Source organism: Engystomops pustulosus, chromosome 1 (genome assembly GCF_040894005.1).
Source record: "Engystomops pustulosus chromosome 1, aEngPut4.maternal, whole genome shotgun sequence".
Classification (NCBI taxonomy): Eukaryota; Metazoa; Chordata; class Amphibia; order Anura; family Leptodactylidae; genus Engystomops; species Engystomops pustulosus.
This window is the reverse complement of record NC_092411.1, coordinates 223729095-223756134: the sequence shown is the minus strand read 5'-3', so window position 1 is coordinate 223756134 and position 27040 is coordinate 223729095. Positions and strand designations below refer to the sequence as shown.

At 40.2% G+C, this 27040-nt stretch overlaps 1 protein-coding gene across 8 annotated transcripts in view; it reads left to right on the top strand.

Annotated features, from left to right (window-relative positions):
- The window catches only part of INPP4B (inositol polyphosphate-4-phosphatase type II B), a 366270-nt gene that overhangs the window by 107836 nt on the left and 231394 nt on the right, over positions 1 to 27040 (top strand). For 6 of the 8 annotated variants that reach the window (XM_072119662.1, XM_072119688.1, XM_072119643.1 and 3 more), the window contains one exon: positions 4955 to 5071. In XM_072119662.1, the coding sequence (XP_071975763.1) occupies positions 4955 to 5071 (117 nt within the window). Of the gene's footprint in view, positions 1 to 80; positions 213 to 4954; positions 5072 to 27040 lie in introns of those variants that run through there. The other 2 variants (XM_072119701.1, XM_072119694.1) reach the window with 1 other exon arrangement.

Sequence of the window (27040 nt, the reverse complement as noted above, 5' to 3'; positions counted from 1 at the left end):
AACAAATTTGTGCGGGGTGACTCTGCGGAGAAGTATGTTGGGGATTTCTGCCAGCAAGTAGCGTGTATATTCATGATGAGCATATTTCCCTGCTACATGGTAACAGCTGACAGTTCCTTCCATGCCTGCTGCAGGAATATCCCAGCTTATTGAAGCAGGATTTCTTAGATCCGACCTTTTTTTCCAGAATGTGTTTACGGTTGAAGGCAAGGGTACGTATATGCCTGGAGTGGGCTAGGGATATCACATAGCTGTCCTCATGGTAATCTGGGAAGAGGAGGGAACAAGGAAACAGTAGTGGCAGCCAGGAAGGGCACTGTTTACATTAGTCATGGCACCTCCTGTAAGTTTAGAAGAGCACAGGATACATGGCGTGTAAACCAGTTTGCTTTGCTGTAGAATTACTTTGTGAGACACATTTGCAGTTCCTAAGGCATGCAGCCTGGGATGAATCGCTCCAGCGTGCTTCCTATAGACGCAGATTTCCAGCTGACTGCTAATCTGGTTGGCAGCATCTGAACCTTTAGCTATTCTGCAAGTGAATGGTTTAAACAGCCTGTTACAGATCTCAGTGCTTTAGCTCTTACTGTCTGGAGTGTTTTGCTAGCAAAAAATGTAGACGTTCATTTTCTACTTGAGGAATGACCCAGATTTCTCTCCCATCAAACCTCTTCAGTACCAATAGCATTTGTACACTGCAGTGATTTTATAACCCTTTAAGCATCCCAAGAAGGTTGTTGTGATGCACTTGACACTGTCTGCCTCTGTTCCTAGGCTCGGTTTGTTTGTCTCTTCTTTCGCTCTTTTTTTTTATTGTGAGATGCTGTGATATGCCAAGTTGATGAAACCAGTCTGGAGTTTATCTTATTTTTCTGTAGCAAGTCTCCATGGCTGGATAGAGGGTTTGTTTAGAGACTATTTATCAAACTGCTACATGTGCTGATCCCAGAAATTCCATATACAAAGGCTAAGAAAGGGAAAAGCTATAAAGTCTAGGGTGGCACTCATGCGAGAAATCACATCCTGACTTAAAACCAGCGAGATTCACAAATAAGCAGTGGGAGTTGACAGGTTTGCTAAACCAGGCTAATGGCCGTACTCGGGATGCTTCCCATCACTTCACTGGCATTAGCTGTAATGTAGCAGAACAATCTGGGTATAAAGACTTTCCTGTTCTACTCCATTTCCTGACTGCTTGCCCTCTGGATGTCAGCACTAAACTACACAACTCTGCAAAATACTCCATTATAGGGTACAGATACTATACTATATGTATAACTTGCATTATGGAAATATCCGCCTGTTACTGTATGTATTAGCGTATAATTACAGAGCACCCACATAGTAATTATTAGCATGGAATAATTAGGGGTTTGCATCTATCACCATGAGCAAACATGCATTTATAGTCTAATAATACCCTATCTAGCAGGCTTTCCATGTTCACGTGCAGCACGATTTGTTTGCAAGATGATGCCAAATCAAGTTGGTAGTTTGTCACAACAATGGCTACCACCGTATCTACTGAATTATCATATTTAATGAGTTATTATGACACAATAATATTGCAGTCGCAGGAAGATTGACAACACACTTAGCCCTGCTATACATATGTAGATATTAATAGGATAGAAGAAATGCAGTGGAGAAACTCTGATAGTGTTCACACAACTTTTATATGATTATCTCTGCATACAGGGCCGGCTCCAGGTTTCAGTAGGCCCCTGGGCGGCAGAGCCCATAGACCCCTTTGCGGTAAACTCGCATAGAGGCATAAAAAATTCTGAACCTTAAGCAGTCTCTTGTTCCCTAAAATGTTCCTTAGTTTATCATACCAAACAGCCTGCTTATGGTTCTTTTATATACAGCACCCTATGGATTCATTAGATGCAGCCCTGTTGGATTCCTTATGTAAAGCCTTGTGTACAGCACGGGTACACCCATAATAATAATTAATAATTCCTTTTTTATTATAGCGCACACAGATTGCGCAGCGCTGTACAGAGCTTGCCAAATCGGTCTCTGTCCCTAATGGGGCTCACAATCTAATCAACCTTACCAGTATGTTTTGAAGTGTGGGAGGACCCGGAGGAAACCCACACAAACACGGAGAGAAGATACAAACTCTTTGCAGATGTGGACCCGGGGACTTGAACCCAGGTCCCCAGCGCTGCAAGGCTGTAATGCTAACCACTAAGACACAGTGCTGCTAAAACCGGCCCTGTCTGCAGATACAGTCATAGATGTGCTGAAGACATTGGCGGAAATAGATCAGGACGTTGAACAGAAGCGAAGCTTCAAAACACCAGAATTGGGCCTCCGTTTACTATACAGCTTCCAGCAAGCTGGTGCTGGGTCTCAATGTCAGACCCCACCTCTATGATGTTGATGAACTTTTCTGAATCCAGAAAACCCTGATAAACTGGGCCTAAGTGTGCACATAAATATATTTCCATTACGGCAGCAATTGTTCTATTAAGAATTTCCAATAAGGAAAATATTAGCACAATAGGAGGATAGACAATTGTCCAGCTATACATTTATATCATTTGATTTGGCTGAATCTGCAAATTATACAATGAACAAAACTACTTATTGCAAAATACTATATTGTTATCCAAAAAGGGAGACACCAACATAAAATCACATAAAATAAGGAACTATAGTCCACAGTGGAACACACTTGGGTCAAGACTTTGGAACACACTTATATATAATTCATACTTGCAGGGGCGTAACTAGGAGAAGCAGGGCACCATAGCAGACTTCTGAATAGGACCCCTTTCCTGCTTTAAAATATACATACCGTATATACTCGAATATAAGCCAAGACCCCTAATTTTACCACCAAAAACTGAGAAAACTTATTGACTCGAGTATAAGCTGAGGGTGGGAAATGTATTGGTCACAGCCTACCAGTATATAGCCAGCCCCCAGTAGTATATAGCCAGACAGCCACATGTAGTATACAGCCAGCCAGTCCGCACATAAAGCAAGCACATAAAAAAACAAACTTACATACTCACCTTTGGGCTGTCCCAATACCCCGATGTTCCGGTTCCTGTGGCTCTTCTTCTTTCCTCTCCCCACTGCACCAGCCGGCAGAAATGCATCTGCTGGCTGGTGCAGTGGGGAGAGGAAAGAAGAGGATCTGCCACGAGCACCGGGAGCCGCGCTGGGCATCAGAGACGCCGGAAGGTGAGTATGTAAGTTTATTTTTTTTATTGACGCGTGTATAAGCCGAGGTGAGATTTTTCAGCACATTTTTTATGCTGAAAAACTCGGCTTATACACGAGTACACTACACTACACATGATTGTAGATGTGTATGATAATGTGTGCATGATTGTCTATAATTTTGACCATCATGCTATTATGATGATATACATGTACAAGTGTTAGATTGCTGCATATGAGCTCTAGATATTGATTTATTTATCGATCTATCATCCTTTTTCACTGTGTACTATAGTTCTCTATTTTATGTGATTTTATATTTGTGTCCCCTACTTTTTATTACAATAAAGAGTCTTTTGGCATGAATTAGTTTTTTTTTGTTATATAGTCCAATAAGGAGCAGACTGACCCCTGTATAAACAGCTTTAGTCACAAGCCTCTTCAGCGGAAATGAAAAGCCAACTGTACAGCTTCTAAGTTTCTGTAAAGCTTGAGATGTTAATTCCACACATCCTGTGTATGTTACTCACATACAGTACAGAAGATGAGAAGATTACCATCTAACTGCTGTCTGATTCTTATCAGATCCCTGTTCTCTGTAATACAGATGCAAATGTTATGATGCTTTCACTGCTTATTTCCTATTGTTTTTATTGAATGTATAGTATGACTTAAACACTGCAGTCAGTGTTGTGTAGCAGCATGTGAGAGGTCCCTGTGATCCCTTGTGTGTGGCCGGTGTGTCATCAGTGTATTAGACCTTTGAAGGAAATAAGTACCATATTTTTAATACTATAAGGCGCACCTGGTTATAAGGATGAATGAGCAGCAGGTGGCAGACCTGTGCACAATTCACGGCAGCTGTTATCTGTAAGTATGGTTCATATATAAGGCGCACTGGATTATAAGGCGCACCTTTGATTTCTGGGAAAATCAAAGGATTTTTTGTGTGCCTTTTATAGTCCGAAAAATACGGTATGTCTTCTAGTCATTGAAACAATTGTAAGGACCGTCCACAAAAAAATGGTGGTGTTCATGAGGCCCAATTGTGACTGCCCTCATTTCTATCCAGCGCTGTGTAAAGCACAGTTTAGGCTACTTTCTAAAACCCCTAGAAGTTCTTTCCTGTCATTTCTAAAAATACCAATGCTGTCCAGGTGAATTAGGCGTCCTGACGGATACAAGAGCATTATTAGCTGTATTTTAAAACAGATGTTCTCATTGGATATTTAGGTCAACTGGGTGTTATACACTGGAGTGAATGGATAAAAGCCAACTTTCAAGAACAAAAGTCTAAATATGTACGTGAACCTGACTGCAAACAGGGTTTGTGGAAATAGATCTGATTGTCAGCAGAATGTCTGGCTGTGTGGATGTAATCCCCAAACGCTGCCCTCATTCCAGCCGCCCTCATTGGTGTGGCTCCATCAGAATAGTTTCTGACTGTTTAATACAAATTACAGCACTCGTCCCCTCAGAAGAGACACAAAGCAGTGTGGCACTTTTAAAAACAGGCTGGCATCGGAAATAAACAGTTTATTACTGCCCACTAATTCTAGAGAGGGGCATCCACTCCTTTAGTAAAAGCATCAGCTGACACACCAGGAGAAGCCGCCGACTCCAGACATTGGAGGGACAGGAACTGTTCTTTGATATTAATATCTTTTATATTTTCCCTCCTTCGCCCTCTCGTCTGCATGCTTGTCTGTCAGTTGCTTTCTGTGCTGCCAGCAGCTGCCACCTCATTGAGCTCAGTCTGTCTGCTTGTGCTATACAGGGAACAAGAGATCCACTGTTTCTGACTGGTGTGACGTTTCCCTCGGAGTATCCCATCTACGAAGAAACTAAAATAAAGCTCACGGTGTATGATGTCAAGGATAAGTCTCAAGAAACTGTGAGTATCCCGCTGGTACTTTCTTCATTTCGTACTCCTTGTCTGCCTCCATCCACTTCAGGGCTCTCTAGAATGACATTAAAGCTAGCAATGGACGGGGTAAGTGGACTGGATGTGCCATTTTCTAGTTGCCGAGCTCCCTAATTACACTTTAAAGTGATAAGTGGATGTTTTCAAGCCTGGCAAATGCTGTTTTGGTCTATGCTCAAAGGCCACAGAGACTGAGAACCTGCTCTTTAAAAATGTATATTCCTCATTCATTTTTGATGAACCAAGCCCTTAATTTTTGCTGTTGCTTTGACCTGAGGATGCTTTTCTTGAGCGTATCCTTGGGCTTAGCCAGAGAGGGGTTAACTGCAGCTGCCTTTAAAGCTCGGTGGAGCACGTCTCATGCTTTTCTGTAGCCTGAGAAAGGGAACAGATGGATTAAATTAAACACTGCAAATAACCTTACAAGAAATATGGCTTGTACAAATGGGCCTCTTCACAGCAATCTGGTAACCTGTTATATCAATGTTAGCAAAACGTTCAGTAAGTACTCCACCCCCTGTCTGCAAACCGGCATTGTATGAAGATGGGTCTGTGTGCTAGAAACTTGGTCTAACAGATTTCTTATAACGTTGTGAACTTTATGTCCGTCTTCAGTTTTACTAGACCAGGAGCAGTAACAGAAATTGCTTGCACTGTTTAGACCTTGGTTGGTGTTTGGTTCTCATTTATGTTTTTTTTGTTATTTAATGTATCATTTTTTACATTTTTTCATCATATTGTTGGTTGTTCTGGAATATGAAATATGCATGAATATGCCTAGCAGCATTTTCTTTGACTGCTAATGTTCTGAAGGAAAACTTTGTTCTTGGCATAATTTCGGTTATAGATGATTGGGTGTTTTAATGGATTATTTCTTGCATACAGTGCACTAATATGAACATGCTTTAATGCCTGTCTGTAGAACTACAAACATATCTTGTGTATTTATTATAATTTCTCTTTTTTATGTAACTTAATGTTGTATTTGCATTAGTACAGAGATGGGTTGAAGCTGCTGGTAATAGAAGTTATTTTGACTATGTCCAAAAAAATGTTGGCTTGCTTATTTTTGAGTATGGTTTGTGGGATACATTGGTTTGTGCTTCATTGCTGATATATGTAACCATATCCATTTAATTTAGTTCTTGAGCTCTTACTATAGTTCTTAAATATATATGTGCAAACTCTGAACTATTTGAATTCTAGATTTAAGGAATAAAATATCCATCCATCCAGTGAATTGTATTTATGAGTGAACCTTAAGAACTTTCTTAAGGACAAAGGCACTTGGCAGGGTTAGTTTATTTACAGAATATTGCCTATGGCAATATGAGTGACACTCAACACAAAATATATGGGCATAGAATGCATGCAATATCCAATGGTTATAATCCAATGGTTACCTTAAGGATTGGAGAGAGATGTAAATCTAAAAATAGTTAGAAAGGGAGCGGAAGAGAAAAAAATCAAGGTGAAGGTAACCGATAATATGATGGACAACATAACTGAATGAGGAATTTAAAGTCATGATAACTGAATGGGAAGCTTCATATTCTTATTTTTTGCTTGGAGAATTATCACAAGTGCCTGAGAGCAAAACTGTTCAAGTTTCTCAAGGCAACCAATTAGAGCTTGGCTTACTTTAAAAACTGCTATGCAAAAATTAAATCTGATCTCAGATTGGCTGACATGGGCAGCGAGAATAGTTTTGCGCTCTGACACTTCTGATAAAACTCTCCCTAGTCTAGATTTTTTTATTCTTGGCATCCCAAACAAAATCAAACTTATACATCTGAGTGCGCCCTCAGTATGCATCCCACCTTGTAATGCCCTTAATCTGTATGAAAGGTTTTAGAATCCTAAAGTAGCAGTAGATGGGGGAAAAAATAAAAAAAAATGTACCATCTTTCATAGGTTCTCACAATGTATGACCTACACTTGGTTATATCTGTAAAAACTATGAAAAAAACCTGAATGTGGAAACTCATCAGTGTCCAAGGAAGTGTTAACGTGAATGGGGGGTAATTAGAAAAACAAGTAAGTGATCTTCTCATGGTCTTCATTCTGTCAGCTCATCCTGTCACACAGAAGCCAGTGATGAGTAGAAGCCTACACATTAGTGTAACCGGGTATGAGGAAAGCATGTCAGGTCAATCACTCTTACAGTCTGGGAATGTGATAAGAAGAGATGGCTTTCCAAGTGTATCAGTGCACGGCTCACAACTCTGTCACAGTGCGTCAAGGTACTAACAAACAAACAGGGCTTCTTTCAAGGCAGAACTTGGATTTGCCTCCACATTGTTGTTTCTATAAACTCTGTCTATAGTATAATACACAGAAAACTTCTTACAAACCTTCTGACATGTATAATTTTTTCCCATGTCCATAATATTCTTTCATTGACAATATAAGTGCCATGAATTCACCTTTGTGTAGTTATCTTTTTGTAAAAAAGTTAAAACAATGGAGCAGGATTGTCATGAAGAGCAGGAGAGTATTTAGGAGGTGGTAGAAATAGACTTGGCAAATAAGTAGCTTCACGTGATGAAATAGACAAGCAGGACTGGATTTCTTAATTAGCCACAATGTATTTGTATCCTTTCTGTTTACTGCATTGTCAGCCACAGGCGATATTTTGGCTTTGCTTCAATCAAATATTGGTGCCAGAATGTGGTTGGAGACACTTAATTTGTTAAAGGCATCACATTTTGATATTGGGCCATAAGAGTCAATAAATTCAATCAGTGAATGTACAGTAGATGAGATATGTTTCGGGATGCATATTCCTCCCAAGTGAAGAGTAAAAAACTAGACGCTGATGAGGAACAAATGGCTTGAAACCGCACTCATCTGCTATACCTTCAGCAATTGCATTTAGTCATTCCTCTTACCTGAAACATGCATCCATCTAATGTCAAAATGAAAGGTGTTTTTAAGGCCAGTTGTACACAAGCAAAGTTTGGTCTGAGAAACCAGTTCCGTTTGACTTCAGGATGTGCCATCCAGAACGTAAAACATGTTGAGTTCAGTTCAGATGGGAAAATCCAGCACACACAGAGCCGTTTTGTCTAAAAAAAACTTTCTTGTCTACAATCTTCAACTATATCCTAAATGTTTTGCATGTGCACTAAGGTTTTTTTTTATTTTTATTTTTGCACCCCACCCCCTGAACTACACAGAAGTATATCATAGCTCTCTTTCGTCCTCTGTCCCTCACTTTAGTCCTACTTGTTCCTTAGCGCCCCTATATAGATGTTTTTCTGCACCATTAAGAGCCCTCTATGTTTTTTTATGTTGTAATCATGATAACTTGGACAAACTGCATAAATGATTTCTTGATGTAACATATGGGTTATAACATCATCAGGGTGCCCTTTGTGGTAGATTGTAAACTGCTAGTTACAGTATGTGTTTGCTTCCAGTAATGACATTGGCATGGCTCACATTATTACACTGTTTGTTCTAGGTTTGGTTCAGATTAAATAAGCTAGCTGTTTTAATTGCAGTTTGTGACACTGAAGAACAATGGTGTATATCTAAACTTAAAGTAATATCTTCTTAGTTACCTTAGTTACCTTATCTTACTTACCTCGTCAACACAATTACCTAATGTACCAATGTATGTCACTTGGGCCCATTCACCCCCCCACTTATGTTTTGCATACATATGTTTGCTTTTCTTGGTTAACGGAATCTTTTACTTTTTTTAATTGAAATGGAACAAATGAAGACATAGAAATAGAAATATATATTTATGTTGAGAAACTCTTGGAATGAGATCTTACATTTTAATTTTATGAACTCATTCAGTGTTACTCTAGGTATAACTACAAAATTATCAAGCTATAATAATCTTAAGACCTGGATGTAAGCAGAGCCACATCCAACAGATGTGTCAATGCTGGGAAGTACACTTATACAACGTGGAGACCATAATCCTATTGGGTTCTTTACTCTTATCCCGGATGTAAAGGATTGATCCCTATCAGCCCCTACATATTTAGCTATAGGGAGCTAATAACTTCTGCTGATGCTTGGGTTGGATATTGTGTGTTGCTATTAATTCTATGAGGTACATTTACATATCCAGCTGCTAGAATTCACCGAAAGTGCATTGTCCAAAGATAAGGAACTGTGCCGCGATTCACTAAGATTGTGCTTCTGATATCATGAGTATGTCGCTTTCCCCCTCTGGTCCGACACATGCACCACCAAAAAGATGGTGAACTCTAAGTCCTTGGGCTTGCGACACAATTTGAACGTTAAATTCCATGACAGTATGAATTAGTCGGATTTGGCTTGCGTGCTCCAAAATCCCAGCAAAGACACCTGTAAAATACCAGTGCAAACCATGTAATCCCCAAAAAAGGTGCACAGTATGACGAAAGTGAGCAACGCGAACCTTAGTAAATGAGCCTCTATGTTTCATAGATTGTAAATACAATATATGTCTATTTGAAAACCTCTCTACCAGTCTTTTCTATGTTGCACATTGTTTCCATAACTCTTTCTCTTCTCCACCGTGTTTAAAAGCAGAATCTGAGAAATACACCAACTTTAGTCTGTCTATTTTCAACACAACATTAAGTGTTCGCTCTAATAACTTCCACCCATTTCAATAGCAGCTAAGCACGAGTCCCATTTTTTGCAAATAAGGTAGTTAGTGTTCGACAGAAGGCAGAGTTTAAAAGCAGTTTATAGGATGGAAGAAAATAGAGCTGTGTAAATCATTCTGCTTTCCAAACCGCTTAGTGCCAATTTTTTTCTTAAAATTATGAAGAAGTCTCAGCATGCTTAAGTATTGTGTTTTATTATTTTCTGGCCATAGATTTCAGCATGAAAATCTTCTATTTTTCTTAATATTTAAAGGCAGCACTAGCTGAATGTGCAGGGTCTTCTAGTAAATCAGTGTGTCACAGTGACGGATAGTCGAGGCTGTGTACAGTGTCTGATAAATGGCTACAACGCCATGAGATGACTTAATTGTGCCATGAGAGAGAGTCCTATGGATCAGAGCTGTAGGAGCTGCTTTGTGGTGTTTGCTCTGTGCTTTGAACGCAGCTATTTATTGTACCTGTGTGCTTTGCAGCTAATTCCACCGACATTACCAGAAACATAATATGATCTGAGTTATCCAGCTGTCCCATTGATGTTACAGAGGAAGATTTATATACTTTTACAACAAAACATAGAAATAGAAAAGGAGCAAAAACACTCAACGTTATACACTGTATAATGTTGCATTTCAACCCTTTAGTCCTTTTGTCAAGGGAGCTGCCTTGCAAGGTAGCTAAACGAGGTGTGGTTTTCTTTATGAGGAAAAAGCGGATGTCCAGCACTCGTGTGTAAGGGAAGTTAAAAATATAGTACTTTATTTAATTCTGAATAAATTCTGAACTCTTAGAGCTGGCAAGCTCTTAGTCTAAAAAGCGGTAATTGGACCTACTTTGCAAATTTTCACAGAACTCTTTAGTCCCGGCACCCATGAAGCATCTAATTATTACCTATAAATCCAGTAAATTTATTTCTGCATTTTAGGCTTCAAATGTTATTTTTTAATAAAACATCACACCAAGTAAAAAAATATATACAAAAAAATTAAAGGAAATCAACCACTTTGATATTTTAACCAAACATATTCACTTACGGACATTCAGGAAAATGATCAGGGTTGGCTTTTGCACACAAAAATATATATATATATATATATGATCATCTGTCCTGAGGGCCAGCAGCGGCTCTCAAGCCTCTTGACAGAAGAGAACTGATGACTTATAATAGGTGAGCAAAATACTCTTCTACCTCAGAACCGGCCTTCCTAGCTCGCCAATTACACTACGTAATTAGGAATCTCTGATATTGATGTGAGTCATGTAATGATGGCATAGAAAAGACAGACAATACAATCTCCTCCAGCAGGTTGGTATATTTTCATAAGGAGCTGCTCAGAGCTCACTCAGACAGGTGTGTCCAGAAAATTGCGGACATGTGATATCTGTGTGCAGTCCTTATTGTATCCATAGCCACTTTTTTAATGTGGGGCTGGGGCACCAGAACCAGCATAACAAAAAAGTATAATGCTGTAGAACCTCATAGTCTTCAACAAGACCCATACCATACAGGAAATAACATGTTAAACTTCAACAAACATCAAGATTCAGACTTCATCTAAAATAAATGAACAATTTGCAACTCTCATAAATACACCCCAAGGGATCTTTCTGACTTCTCACATTGTGTGTTGTATCATTACGATTTGAGACTTTGAGGTTCCAGCAACCTATTACAGTTGACGTTTATGCATGTCTAAAGGAATCTTTCTTAGCTGGCCAGATGGTGATCCTTCAATCCAACAAGTGCATTTTCACATCTCCGGAGACTCTATGGTTTACAGCTAAAGCTTGGCATTGTGCCATTGTTATTTCCACTTGGTTTATGACCATGGAAATACAATACCTGATGCCCTTAGTTCTTGTGCTGATTTTTCTTCCTTGAAACTTTGCAGTGATAGTTTAAACCAAGTACAGAAGATTTTTATGAGCTATGTACTTCAGAACTGTTTGAGCTTGAGTTATTAATCCATTTCACGGCTCAGATATTGTAGCTCCCAGACATTTCTACTTTATAATAACAGCACTAACAGTTGACTCGTAGCGGGGTAAAAATTTTTGAAACTGGTTTGTTGAAAAGGTGCCACTACTATGACATTGCAAGTACCTATTCTACTGTTAACGTATGCCAAGAGTATAAACATGAAATCAAACCATAGTCGTAAATGAATTAACCTCTTCTACTTGTGGATGTAATGCGTTATAAAATGAAACTGAAAGCACAACGTAGACGGAGTTCCCCATGTTTAATATAGAGAGATATTATGGGAACTATGGGGACAAATTAAAATTTTTGTCATTGTTAAATTGCCAAGGGTTCGCAAACTACTACAATAAACTCATTTCTGGAACGGCATCAAATGCATACATACGTTTTTCCACAACGAACTAGCAGTATATGACCACTCTCTTTTTTAACATGCAATGTTGATAAAAGTGATGTTTGTCATTTTAGATCAGTGCTTTACATACAGTATTGAATTGGAAAATCATGCAGTAGTGCAGGTTTAAGGTTCCCGGAAGCAAAGACTTATTTAAACCTGGTTGAAATTTTGTGGAAATTTACATTTTAAGCTTAACATAGAATTCTGAAGCAATCAAAACCACAGAAATCTCACACTTCTAAAAATAAAAAAGTGTTACTATTCAAAAACATCAGAATAACATGGTCGTAAGTGTAAAAATGAAGTCAAAATTTGATTTAATTGGCCTATTTGGACATATTAAATGAACTATCAAATGAAGCACAATGATGTACGGTTTGCAACACTGGAGACTGTGCGGCTGTTAGGGATCCGATCCTGTATATATTGGTAGAGGCTGAGCACAAAAATTGTAATGCTTACTTTTGTTTTTTGTGACATTAAATGTGTAAACAGTGGATCACTAACTTTTTGTTTATTATCAAACACACTGTGCTGTGTGAGGTACATTGTTGGGTTGGTTCTGGGTAATGTGGTAGCTGCACTCAATGCTGTGCACAGTGCTGATGGCACATTACCCAGTGGGGCACATTTACTTACCTGTCACGATCCCGAGGTGCGTTCTCCGATGCGTTCTCCATTACAGAACGGTGGTGAGGATATATGTACCAGTAAATTTACTTTAAATCAGACAAATAACTGTGGAAAATTAAATTGTATGTTCACAAATGCCAGAAGTATCACAGGCAAAATGGGTGAGCTTGAGGCTCTGATATTAGAGGAACAGTTAGATGTTGTTGGTGTAACAGAGACATGGCTCGATGCATCGCATGCTTGGGGTGTTAATATTCAAGGTTTTACACTCTTTCGGAATGACAGGGTAAATAGGAGGGGAGGTGGTGTATGTCTGTATGTCAGAAGAGACTTAAAAGCGATTGTGAATGAGTCAGTGGTCTCAGAAGAGTGTGAGGAGGCTGAAACTTTGTGGGTTGAAATTCAAAGCCAAGAGAGCTTTGAGAAAATTATTTTTGGTGTAATATATAGACCCCCTAACATCTCTGAGGAAATAGAGGGTCACCTATATAAACAGATGGAGCGGGCTGCACAGGGGGGGACCGTTGTGATAATGGGAGACTTTAACTTTCCAAATATTCACTGGGGTCAGGGCTCTTCTTCATCTGTGAAGGGGAGACATTTTATCAACTTTCTGCAGGATAATTTTATGTTGCAGCTTGTAGAAGATCCCACAAGAGGTGACGCATTGTTGGACCTTGTGATTTCTAACAATGAGGAGATTATCCCAAATGTCAGTGTCCGGGAACCCCTTGGGAACAGCGATCATAATATAATTATGTTCCTCTTAAACTTTAAAAAACAGAAACAGGTGGGAAAATCGAAAACTTTGAATTTTAAGCGGGCTAATTTCCAGAAATTCAGGGCTGCACTACTGGATATAGACCGGATCAGATTCTGTCAAATGAAGATACTAATGTTAAATGGGAGAAATTGAAATCTATCCTGGGTTTTTATACTTCTAAATTTATTCCAATAGGTAACAAGTATAGACGGGCTAGATTACACCCTGCGTGGCTTACAGCTACAGTTAAAAGGGCAATTAAAGAGAAAAAGAGGGCATTTAAAAAATATAAATCTGACGGGTCACCTGAGGCTTTCAATACTTACAAAAAATTTACCAAAATCTGTAAAAAAGAAATCAAATCAGCCAAAATACAAAATGAAAGACAGGTGGCTAAAGATAGTAAAACAAATCCCAAGAAATTTTTTAAGTATATCAATGCAAAAAAAATGGGTCGGAACAGGTTGGACCCCTTTATTCTGAAAATGGGGCATCGGTGCCTGGAGACCAAGAGAAGGCGGAGATTCTTAATAGGTTTTTTAGCTCCGTTTATACGATAGAAGAAAGAACTCCTGACGTGGGTGGTGCCAGTGCGAGTCATGGATTCTGTGATATACTAGACTGGCTGAATGTAGACATGATCCAATCTAAGCTCAATAAAATCAATGTGTACAAAGCTCCTGGACCAGATGGGTTACACCCAAGAGCTCTTAAAGAACTCAGTTCTGTTATTGCTGTACCACTGTCTAAAATCTTCAGGGATTCCGTAATGTCTGGTGTGGTGCCAAGTGACTGGCGCAAGGCAAATGTGGTACCAATATATAAAAAGGGCTCTAGAACTTCGCCAGGCAATTACAGGCCTGTAAGCTTAACTTCCATTGTGGGGAAAATACTGGAAGGGTTAGTAAAAGACTATATACTGGAGTATGTGACATCAAATAGTATAATAAGTGACAGCCAGCATGGGTTTACTAAGAATAGAAGTTGTCAAACTAACCTTATCTGCTTCTATGAAGAGGTGAGCAGGTGCCTGGATGGTGGAGCAGCTGTGGATATTGTGTTCTTGGACTTTGCAAACACTGTCCCTCATAGACGCCTGATGGGTAAAATTAGGGCTATTGGTTTGGCAGAAATCATTTGCAATTGGATTGCAAACTGGCTAAAGGATCGTATCCAGAGAGTTGTGGTCAATGATTCCTACTCGGAATGGTCACCAGTTATAAGTGGTGTACCCCAGGGTTCTGTGCTTGGCCCACTACTATTTAATATATTTATTAATGATATAGAGGTAGGTATTAATAGCACTGTGTCTATTTTTGCAGATGACACCAAACTGTGTAGTGTAATACAGTCTATGGAGGATGTTCATAGGCTGCAGGGTGACTTGGACAAACTGAATGTTTGGTCATCCACTTGGCAAATGAGGTTTAATGTGGATAAATGTAAGGTTATGCACCTGGGGGCCAATAATCCAAAGGCAAAATATGTACTTGGGGAGTAAATCTGGGAGAGTCCCTTGTTGAGAAGGACCTGGGGGTACTAGTAGATCATAAATTGAGTAACAGCATGCAATGTCAAGCAGCTGCCTCTAAAGCTAGTAGGATCTTGTCATGTATCAAAAGTGGTATGGACTTTTGTGATAGGGATGTAATATTACCACTATACAAGGCATTGGTTCGGCCTCACCTGGAATATGCTGTCCAGTTCTGGGCACCGGTCCATAAAAGGATGCCCTGGAGCTGGAGAGGGTTCAACGTAGAGCCACAAAAATGATAAGGGGTATGGAGGATCTTAGTTATGAGGAAAGATTAAAACAACTAGATTTATTTAGTCTGGAAAAGAGACGACTACGAGGGGACATGATTAATTTATTTAAATATATGAATGGTCCATACAAAAAATATGGTGGTAAGTTGTTTCAGATTAAATCAAATCAAAAGACGAGGGGGCACTGTCTCCGTTTGGAGAAATCAAGGTTTAATCACCGGGGACGACAGGGCTTTTTTTACTATGAGAACGGTCAATCTGTGGAATAGCCTGCCTCAGGTGCTGGTCACAGCAGGGACAGTAGAGAGCTTCAAGAAGGGTCTAGATGCCTTTTTAAACCTAAATAACATTGATGGTTATGTTATATAGAATTGTTTCCCCTAAATCCCTTTCTCATCCAATCCCTTCCCTTCCTTGGTTGAACTTGATGGACAAGTGTCTTTTTTCAACCGTATAAACTATGATGAGGATTCGGAGCTGCCACGATTCACGAAGATCGTGCTACCAATTTCCTGCATGTGTCGCTTCCCCGCTCAGGTCCGCCGGAGTTCACCATCTTCTTCCGGGTGCATGTAAGTGCATGGCTTGCGGGTATTCCGACAATAGTCGGAACGCAGACCCTTAGTAAATGAGCCACAGTGTGTTTGATAAAGGCTGAAACGTTAGTGATGCACAACAAACGTAGGAAGCATTATAATTTTTGTAAATTATAAATTTGACACCACTCCCATTATCAAAGTTGTGTCTGAGATGCGCTTGTGATTTAATCATGGTGTGGCGGAAAGTTGACAACTAACGAAGTATTTGTTAGTTACAATTTGTTAACAAATTGTTACTATCAAACAGAGTGTTTCTTCTTGACTGTGGTTTTGCAGCCTACACAACCAAGTCACCGCTTACTCAAAACATTCACTAAATAATATGTTTGTTATAAATTATTAGAATTCTGCGTTGAAGAAATTCCACAGTCTGATTCATACCTTTATAAAGCAGCCTCACTGACTGAATCCACTTGCCACCCTCATGCAGGATCTGGTCTTGTAAGTTTTTATGGCCTCCTTTTCCTAATTAAGCTTTAAAAATATGTTAGTGAGCTGTAAGTGCTCTTGGGAGCATCTTATTGCTTGAGCAGCTGGAGCCAGGAGGGGCTCTGATGATGCCCAAGAGCATCTGCAGCCCATTCATATAAATTAAAAAGTAATGGCCCATATTTATTAAAGCGTTTGCTTCAGTTTTCTCTCTGACTTTGCGCTGAAAAGAACATGCACACTGCTTGCACATGTTTTTATAAATTGTATGCACCAGTTTTCTGACTTGGCTGCTCTGTGTACAACAAGACAAAGAAAAAAATGTGCACCTACACCTTAACCTTAGTTATCAGTTTATTCATTTATATCTCTACAACACACATACTTTTCCATATCCTCTAACTCCATAAAAAGTGCATCCAGTAACTGTATAATGTAGGCGCTATCTTGTACTATTTTATCAATGCATAATACAGGCAGTGCTCTACTTAAGAACACCAGACTTACAGACGACCCCTAGTAACAAACGGACCTCTGGATGTTGGTAATTTACTGTACTTTAGCCTTAGGCTACAATAATGTGTCTACAATTAAGATTTATTGTTAATCCTGGTTCTTATAACAACCTAACACTTTTAAAATCCAATTGTCACAGAGACCAAAAATATTCTGGCCGGGGTTACAATTATAAAGTATACAGTTCTGACTTGCATATAAATTCAACTTAAGAACAAACCTACAGAACCCATCTTGTACGTATCCCGGGGACTGCCTGTATATTAAAATGGACCCTGCATGTTAAAATTATTTGTATTTGGGAAGTATTATACCAGTACAACATGCCCCTTATTATAAAACAATGAGAGGGGAACGCCCACACTTTTATGGCTCAAGATTTCTACTGATCTTGATCTTGCACTAGTATTCTGGCCTATGAATATAACTTTAGTACCATGCTGGTGGAGAGGCATTTGCTAATTCTGTTGGGTTTTTTAATGCAGTATTACCTCATTTACATTACAGATAGGATTACAATGGAAGGTACCACTATCATTGCCTCCAGCACCAAAAATAGATGAACTACCAACAGTCTCCAGTGGCTTACGAACATCCGATTTACAGACGACTTCTAGTTACAAACATCCTATAAATGTAAATTCCTTTTGTATTCTATTTTAGAACAATCAAAATTGGGATACAAAAGTGAAATTGGCAACACATTCCGTTCAATATAAAAACCTTGTTGAATGCTGAATATTACTCCGATTAGGGCAAGGTGATGAACCAGGAATTGATATTCTATAGATTATTTTCTTCTCTTCTCTTGAGCTAAAATTGCTGGTTTAAAAATATTAGTTGCTAAAATGACTTGCAACTAAATCCTAGATTTTACACATTCCTGATTTGATGAATGAATGAGGGCTGTTGACTGTTTTTCAGCAGCCAAGTCATTGACAATTGATGGGACATGTGACACTGCTGTATAATTCTCATGACATTGATAAGCTACAGTGATCATTTTAAGACATTTCCAAAGACAAATTTGATTAAGAACTCATGACCGTTTGTTCTACAACTATTTTAAGACTTCTGGTGTCCTGTAATGGACACAACATGATAATGAGTAACAGACTGTACCCCTTTTCCTGAAAAAAAGACACCCCTGAGCTTAGCAATATAAGGACTGCCCTGAAAAGAAGACCTAACTGCAGTCATAACTACAGCGCTCCCCAAGCCATATGTCACCATTACTGTAAGAGGTTGTGACATGGAGGAAGAATTTATGGGATACAATCACTGACAGTTGCGCTATGAACAGTTAACCGGACAAGAAGTTCTCATTGAGGAAAAGTGCTATTACTAAACATTAGTGATTGGGTCAAATGATTCTAATAGAAATGGACTCCCAAGTAATTCTGTATTAAATTTAGAGTTTGGAGAGATATAAGGAAGTTGTTGACATGATGGTCTTTAAGATAAAAATGTTGATTTTTGTTCATTAAACACCAGGATTGGTAAATGTACCATAGATTATTGTATGGAAATAGAGGCACAAAACTTTCTTGATGGAAGTCTGATGGTTATGCTGATGTACGTGATGATATGACTATAGTATATTAATGTAAACGAGAAATGTGTTAATCATTTTTCTGAAAATAAGACCTAGTGCTTATCTAGGAGAAAATATTTATATAAGATACTGGGGCAGATGTATTATCGTAAATGTGCCAAAAAAGTGTCGGAAACTTGTTTTTAGAAGGAAGGAGGCCATGGATAAAAAATATAAGAAGATTACCTCCGTCCCTGTGCCTGGATCTATGACTACTTTTCCCTGGTTTATCCATGTGATTTTGATGGTAGACTTTCTTCAAGTACTTCTGCCTCTGAGCACTGAAAACACAGGGGTGGAGATCATTACTTCTAACTGTGTTCTGTTATAAAACTTCATTGTCTCCACAGTCATCTAGATGGTAGATTTTCTATTAAATATGATTTTAAACCACAGCACTCCAGAAAATGATATTTATTGTTGGTTCCAATAGTCATAAACACATCTGTAGCAGTGTCTTACTTACATTTGGTGTTATTAGAGGTCCTGGAAAGGACTGTTGTACAAACTCCCTTGTAATACGTTTAAACATACGTTTAAACATACGTAAAAACTCTTTAGAGGGTCACCAAATGTTACCCTATTACCCTTTATCCTTTGTTGTAAAAACGTTCAAACATTCTCCAAATGCAGAAAACGAAGTGAACTCCCAAACAACGTGTCCCTGGTTTTACTCCTATTTCGAGCCCTGTTTCGAGGCTCTATAATGATCGTTAAGTACAACACTATGAGAAAATCATGTAATGTGTCTTTGCTTCTGTATGATTGTTAAACTCTCAGTGTGAAGACGTCAATATTCTCACATTTTGTACAGACTGCGGAAATCGCTGCACTTTTCTTCCTGTACTTGTTACAGTAGCTATTGTGTAGGTAAGATTACAATACTGAAAATCTCATATTTTCTTCATAATTCCAAATCTTTTGATATCAACACTATATGAAATTGGTAAAATATGGAAGAGGTGTAAAGAAGACCTGGAAACATGTGAAGAAAGCAATATCACAATGTGATGATGATTTTCAGTAAATAATGGGGCACAGTTGCTAAGGGCTTCGCGCCACTTTTCTGTCGGACTTTGTATGTTCTTTCTAGTGAAAACCGCTTGCACAGGTATTTAAGAAGTTTCTGTACCACAAATGTGTCCATTATGTGGCGCGGCTGCACTAGGCATCATGCGACATAAATTAGGGGGCATTCTGGAGCTCAGTCGGATGCGCCAGATTTATCATGCAAAGTCCGACAGAAATGTGTCCAAGCCCTATGTTAAAGATGCATCTATAAAAAGTTGGTGAACTCTGTCAGGGCAGTGCAGGGAGAACCAGATTCATGAAGAACAGACGCCAGGCCCTATACACAGGCAAACTGCTTTTAGTGAAATTTACACTCCTCTTAGTAAATGTGTCCCATTATGCTTACAATTAAAGGTGTTGGCCACAATCGCATATCTTTATCAAGTCAAATATATATTGTACTTACCTGGTAAAATTTCCTTAAAGCCGCTGGGATTTGTGATTTTCGGTGACGTTCTATGTCCTGCTTGTCCCCCCCCCCCCTTGTAACTGTTCCCTTAGCAGTGGTTGGTGCGGGTGTCCTTCGCATTCCTTTCCAACCACTGATGTGGTGATCATGGAGGAGTCATGCTTACAGGAATACCTGCATCCCATCTATCTGCTGTAATGCAGCACGACACAGGATGGCACATGACGTCCTGATGCCAGCGTCTCCAGCAGCTTTATTGAAACTATACCAGGTGTGTGACCCTATTATGGTCTTGTAATTACCCTGATAAAGTTTTGTGATTTGTGGCCAACCCCTTTTAACTTTACAGAGCATTTCTGTTCGGGACACTTGAACCTAGTGTTATGTATCCGGTGAAGGAGTTTTTTCAACACAATAATGGAAAGGTTGACGTTGGAGGTTTTATGTCATTCTGTACATACATGGTGTATGTATAGAAACTGCATGTGTAATTCTAGACATGACACTGAAGAGGACCTGCCACCTTTGTATTTGGTATGAAATAAACCTAGAGAAGAATTCTTTTCTATGAGGTAATAGTATAACTCCGCTTATGCAATGTGTATAGCTTGTGCCTAACATTGGATAACCAGTTCTGCTCACTGGCTTTGCCATAAAGAAAAGCTCTTTTTCTGACCATTTATAATAGATAAGCGGGTCCTGATATGTCCATTACTGGACTATAACTTATACCAGATATATAACATTTTAGCAATTCTAGACAATCCCATCCCAGACTTGAGGATTACACACCAAGGCATTTGCCACAGAATTTGGGTTGATCATCTGCTGCATTCCTTGGTGTATGGAGGCTACTATTGTTGTTATAATGTATTTTAAAGTATTAGAGCAGCTGTTCACACATAACTGCGTATCATATTGCTTCTAGGCGAACAGCTATTCCACATCATCATGAACATATATTAGACATTTGTTCATTAAGAAATGGCTTTATAATCACCAAGTTCTTTCCTGATTATAGATACTGTTTTCTTATTTATGGAAACGAGATAGAAAATTGTTACCAAATTCCTTTACTTCTAAACCCTAAACAACAATTACTTCTACTTGTTAGTTTTAAAGTTGTTAGTTGTAAAGGTTAAAGGGGTTTTAAAGTTTATTTATATTGATGATGATAGGATAGGCTCATTCGGATTCGGGTTGCCTCCGGCACCGGAATCAACAGAGAAAATGGAGCTAGAAGAACAGCTCTGTTCTCTGTGTAGCAGCTGGGGCAGAAAGTGATCAACACAAATCAGAAGTGTTCATTCAGATCCCTTCTCTTATGAACACATTGTACTTGTGTCTTAACTGCATGGAGCATGTTATTTAGCAGGACAAACAGAGCAGATTCTAGAATGCAGCATGCAGATTGTTATAGAGCACAAACAGCTGGGCCGGTTGTTCCTAGTGTACCATGTTATAGAGCAGTAGATTGTATGTAGTGTTCTATTTGCAGCCGAAACATTATAGAGCAGGAAAAGTTGAGCAAATTGCAGATTGTGTCCTTTTTGCCAGCAGTGTTTTTGATGTCATTTCCAATCACTACTTTTAACTAATTAAAAAAGGTAACTTTTGATGCACATTACAAATCATGGGGATTCTGTGGCTAGACTCTAAATATTTTTTTTCTTTTTTCTTGCCATACTGTTGGCACCCTAATCCTGTTCACTGGAGCTTCGGGGACGGTCCTTAGTGTTTGCCATTTGTATACTGTAAATTATTTCCTTTGCATAAAAGATAGGCTCTGTAGGTTTCTTCTTAAGTTTGATTTGAATGTACGTTGGAACAGGTATATTTATTGTGACTCTAGACAATTTTTTTTATATCCCTATGATAATTGGATCTAACAAAAAAATTGAGTTGGCATGGGAACAAAGATTTGTTAATCATAGCATAAAGAGGACTGCAAGACTTTTTTCAATGATGAAAACCATGCATGGCTCAAAACACATAACCTTTGTAATTTTTTGAGCCGCTTCTATGACTTTTTAGATGTAGTATAAACTTGGATAACCTCTTTGCCATATTCTGGAATCAATCCATACATTGAAAATTTTTAACTAGCACTACTGTCTCCAATCCAGCTCTTCTCTGTGAAATGATATATTCACTTCTACCGGACAAGCAGGTGAGCTGTATCCATTTTTGTTCTTTTTGTATTTTTGTTGCCTTCTCTGACACACAAAGATGTACATATTTTCTAATATATTGTTACAACTCACTATGAAATAGCAACCAACATTTGGTCAACTGCTATTCCACTTGACCCTCACGTGTAAGTGTGCACAGATACAACTTATCAGTTTGTCTCTTTGCTTTAGAGTATAAAATTTGGTGGGGGGTTTGGGTTTGGTTAGGGCCCCCTAGCACTCTTGACTGGCAAGAAAAGAGGGATGAGAGCTCAGAAACATGCTGAGTAGGAGGCCAGATTGTAGCACCATGCAATATAAAGACTAACATACGCTTCCTGGCTTTGTATAAACACACAGTAAATTTTCAGTTTTGGCTGGAGGAAAGCTTTAAGGAAAATAGCCTGAAGAAAAATGTGGTTGTCTCTGCCCAGTCTTCTGCTTCAGATCCTCTGAAATTCCAAATGATCTTGCAGCTCTGTGCCCTCAACAAGTGCTGGATTGAAAGAATTTTATGGTAGTATGTATAAGCTAATAACTCAATGCTGACCGCTCCAATGCAGCTTTATACTGCTGCTGTATTTTATTTCAAGCATCATTACTCTACCCTTCAGAAAGCTTATAGTACATGTTTCTCACAAATTATCGGAAAGTTTTCTAAGAAACAGAACATATTCTTGTTTTACCTTGTTTTAGAAAACATACAGGATTCACGGAAATGGGGAAGCACACTTCAGTCATTAACGTGGATGCTATAAATCATCTTAGGTGATCTCAAGAACCAGAGCCAAGATTTTCCCTTCCTGGCTAAAAATATCACCAGGACGGATAATTATGTAAAAATATTCACCTTTGCTGGATGATAAAATTAGTATATATCACCCAATAGTTACTGAACTTTGTGAAAATTTGGCACTTCTTAAACCAAGCCCATTTCTTGAAAGCTTTGACTATATGTCCCCCTACTTATGTTAAGAGGGTCTAAAATTGGGAAGTTGGTTGTTTTTGGATGATAGTCATCTTTATGTACAGGAGTGGGAGAGGAAAGATAAAGCTTGATAACATAGGAGTATATGGATTATTGAGTTATGATCTATGTAAGAAATGTGATATATGAAAATGTATGGGGGTATTATATCTCAAGTTATAAATATATCTTTATTCATTTAAAAGGAAAAAAAAACAAAAAGTGTCATTTTTATACTTTATAAAGATATATAGAAATGAATTCACATTAAAATGTCCACAGTTATTGACTCATTATGATTTTACCACAGATTAATTCTCATTTAAATACATTTTTTTGCACATTGTTAGTTTGGTTGGCTGTCTATTTACTGAAACTCTAACAGTTATTTTTGAGTACTGCCTTTTTTTCAGGACTTTGAGACAAGTAAAGTGTCATTATTATTATGAAGTAATATCTTCTGTATGTAAACACCAAATAGGTCATAATTAGAGATGAGCGAGCACTAAAATGCTCGGGTACTCGTTATTCGAGACGAACTTTTCCCGATGCTCCAGTGCTCGTCTTGAATAACGAGCCCCATTGAAGTCAATGCGAGACTCGAGCATTTTTCAAGGGGACTAAGGATCTGCACAGGGAAGCTTGGCCAAGCACCTGGGAACCTCAGAAAAGGATGGAAACACCACGGAAATGGACAGGAAACAGCAGGGGCAGCATGCATGGATGCCTCTGAGGCTGCTTAATCGCACCATTATGCCAAAACTATGGGCAACAGCATGGCAATGACAGAGTGAGGCTAGATAGCATCTAAAACATCCAATAATTGACCCTGACACTATAGGGGACTATGCAGAGGCAGCGGCAGCAGTGGCAGGCTAGAGAGTGTCTTGGCAACATACCCCAAATGGACTCAGGCTTAAAACCAATGGGTGGCAGAGAGGAACCAAAGGAGGTGAGCAAGAAGCGCTGAAATAATATTGGTAAATGATAAAAGTTTGCCAGTATATTTTGTGGATTACACAGCAGGGTGGCGACAAAGTTAACAAGTTTGATGTGGAAGCCATGAAAACAACCCAAAATTCTGCCTGACACAGCTCGTTTGATAAGGGGACCATGTATGGAGGCAGTGAACTAGTAGTAGATTAAAGGTGCTGCAGTTAAAACTATGTTAGTTGGATCTTGGGATGGAGCTGGCGCTCCGCTGCCAGGCGAGCTTTCGCCAATCCAAGCCCCTGTCTCTAGGCTACTCCCCAAACAGCACTTTTAAGAACCTTTTGTATAAGATCAAGTGTAGTAGCGTTCTTATAAGTTTGGGTTCTGGCGGGTGAGGGAAATGTAAACAGATGCGCAAGAAGCGCTGAAATAATATTGGTAAATGATAAAAGTTTGCCAGTATATTTTGTGGATTACACAGCAGGGTGGCGACAAAGTTAACATGGAAGCCATGAAAACAATCCAAAATTCTGCCTGACACAGCTCGTTTGATAAGGGGACCATGTATGGAGGCAGCTATATGGACTACTTTTGGAGGCAGCTATGGTAATGACGTGTGGAGGTAGCAATGGAGACAACGTGTGAAGGCAGCTAAAAAGACGACGTGTGGAGGCTGCTATGGAGACAATTTAATTTGGATAGTGCCTGTATGTGGCAGTCCAAAAAAGTTTTCAAACCAGAGGAGCAGGTAGCTGGTCCTCCAGAAAAATTACATAGATTGAGTGCCTGTATGTGGCAGTCCAAAAAAGTTTTCAAACCAGAGGAGCAGGTAGCTGGTCCTCCAAAAAGATTAAATAAATTGAGTGCCTGTATGTGGCAGTCCAAAAAAGTTTTCAAACCAGAGGAGCAGGTAGCTGGTCCTCCAGAAAAATTACATAGATTGAGTGCCTGTATGTGGCACTCCCAAAAATTGTTTAAAACCGAGGACAGGGTAGTTGGCCCTCCAGAAAAATTAAATACATAGAGTACTATAGCCAGAGCCAGTTGGCCCTGGCAAAAAAATAGCCAGTTTCCTCTGCTTTAGTGTACAAAGAGGAGGAGAAGGAGGACAATGAGGAGGAGGAGTGCATACATTATTCAGGTTCAGCTTCTTTCACCTGGTGGAGAATGGAAATGCGGAGAAATCCAGGCTTTATTCATCTTGATAAGCGTCAGCGCTGTCAGTCGACAGGCGTGTACGCTTATCGGTGATGATGCCACCAGCTGCACTGAAAACCCGCTCGGACAACACGCTAGCGGCAGGGCAGGCAAGAACCTCCAAGGCGTACAGCGCCAGTTCGTGCCACATGTCCAGCTTTGAAACCCAGTAGTTGTAGGGAGCTGTGTGATCATTTAGGACGATGGTATGGTCAGCTACATACTCCCTCACCATCTTTCTGTAAAGATCAGCCCTACTCTGCCGAGAATGGGGACAGGTGACAGTGTCTTGCTGGGGTGACATAAAACTGGCAAAGGCCTTGTAAAGCGTACTCCTGCCAGTGCTGGACAAGCTGCCTGGTCGCCTACTCTCCCTCGCTACTTGTCCCGCAGAAGTACGCCCTCTGCCGCTAGCGCTGTCAGAAGGGAAATACTGTTTCAGCTTGTGCACCAGGGCCTGCTGGTATTCATGCATTCTCACACTCCTTTCCTCTCCAGGGATGAGAGTGGAAAGATTTTGCTTGTACCGTGGGTCCAGGAGAGTGAATACCCAGTAATCGGTGCTGGAATAAATTCTTTGAACGCGAGGGTCACGGGATAGGCAGCCTAGTATGAAATCTGCCATGTGCGCCAGAGTCCCAACGCGCAATAATTCACTCCCCTCACTGGCCTGACTGTCCATTTCCTCCTCCTCCAACTCCTCCAACTCCTCTTCTTCTGCCCATACACGCTGAACAGTGAAGGACTGAACAATGGTCCCCTCTTCTGTCTCGCCAACATTCTCCTCCTCTTCCTCCTCATCCTCCTCCACCTCTACCTCCTCCGATATGCGCTGAGAAACAGACCTAAGGGTGCTTTGGCTATCAACAAGGGAATCTTCTTCCCCCGTCTCTTGTGACGAGCGCAAAGCTTCCGACTTCATGCTGACCAGAGAGTTTTTCAACAGGCCAAGCAGCGGGATGGTGAGGCTGATGATGGCGGCATCACCACTGACCATCTGTGTTGACTCCTCAAAGTTACTCAGCACCTGACAGATATCAGACATCCACGTCCACTCCTCATTGTAGACTTGAGGAAGCTGACTGACCTGACTACCAGTCCTGGTGGAAGTTGACATCTGGCAGTCTACAATCGCTCTGCGCTGCTGGTAAACTCTGGATAACATGGTTAGTGTTGAATTCCACCTCGTGGGCACGTCGCACAACAGTCGGTGAGCGGGCAGTTGGAGGCGGCGCTGCGCTGCCCTGAGAGTGGCAGCATCTGTGCTGGACTTCCTGAAATGCGCACAGATGCGGCGCACCTTCGTGAGCAAATCAGACAGATTGGGGTATGTCTTGAGGAAACGCTGAACTATGAGATTTAACACATGGGCCAGGCATGGCACATGTGTCAGTCTGCCGAGTTGCAGAGCTGCCACCAGGTTACGGCCGTTGTCACACACAACCATGCCTGGCTTCAGGTTCAGCGGTGTCAGCCACAGATCAGTCTGCGCCGTGATGCTCTGTAATAACTCTTGGGCGGTGTGCCTTTTATCGCCTAGGCTCAGCAGTTTGAGCACCGCCTGCTGTCGCTTAGCGATGGCACTGCTGCTGTGCCTAGAGCTACCGACTGATGGCGCCATGCCCACGGATGGTAATTCAGAGGAGGAGGTGGAGGAGGGGTGGGAGGAGGAGGAGGCATAGTAGGCCTTTGAGACCTGGACCGAGGTAGGCCCCGCAGTCCTCGGCGTCGGCAGTATATGACCAGCCCCAGGGTCAGACTCGGTCCCAGCCTCCACCAAGTTAACCCAATGTGCCGTCAGCGATGTTCAGTGGCCCTGCCCGGCAGCACTCGTCCACGTGTCCGTGGTCAGGTGGACCTTGTCAGAAACGGCGTTGGTCAGGGCACGGAGGATGT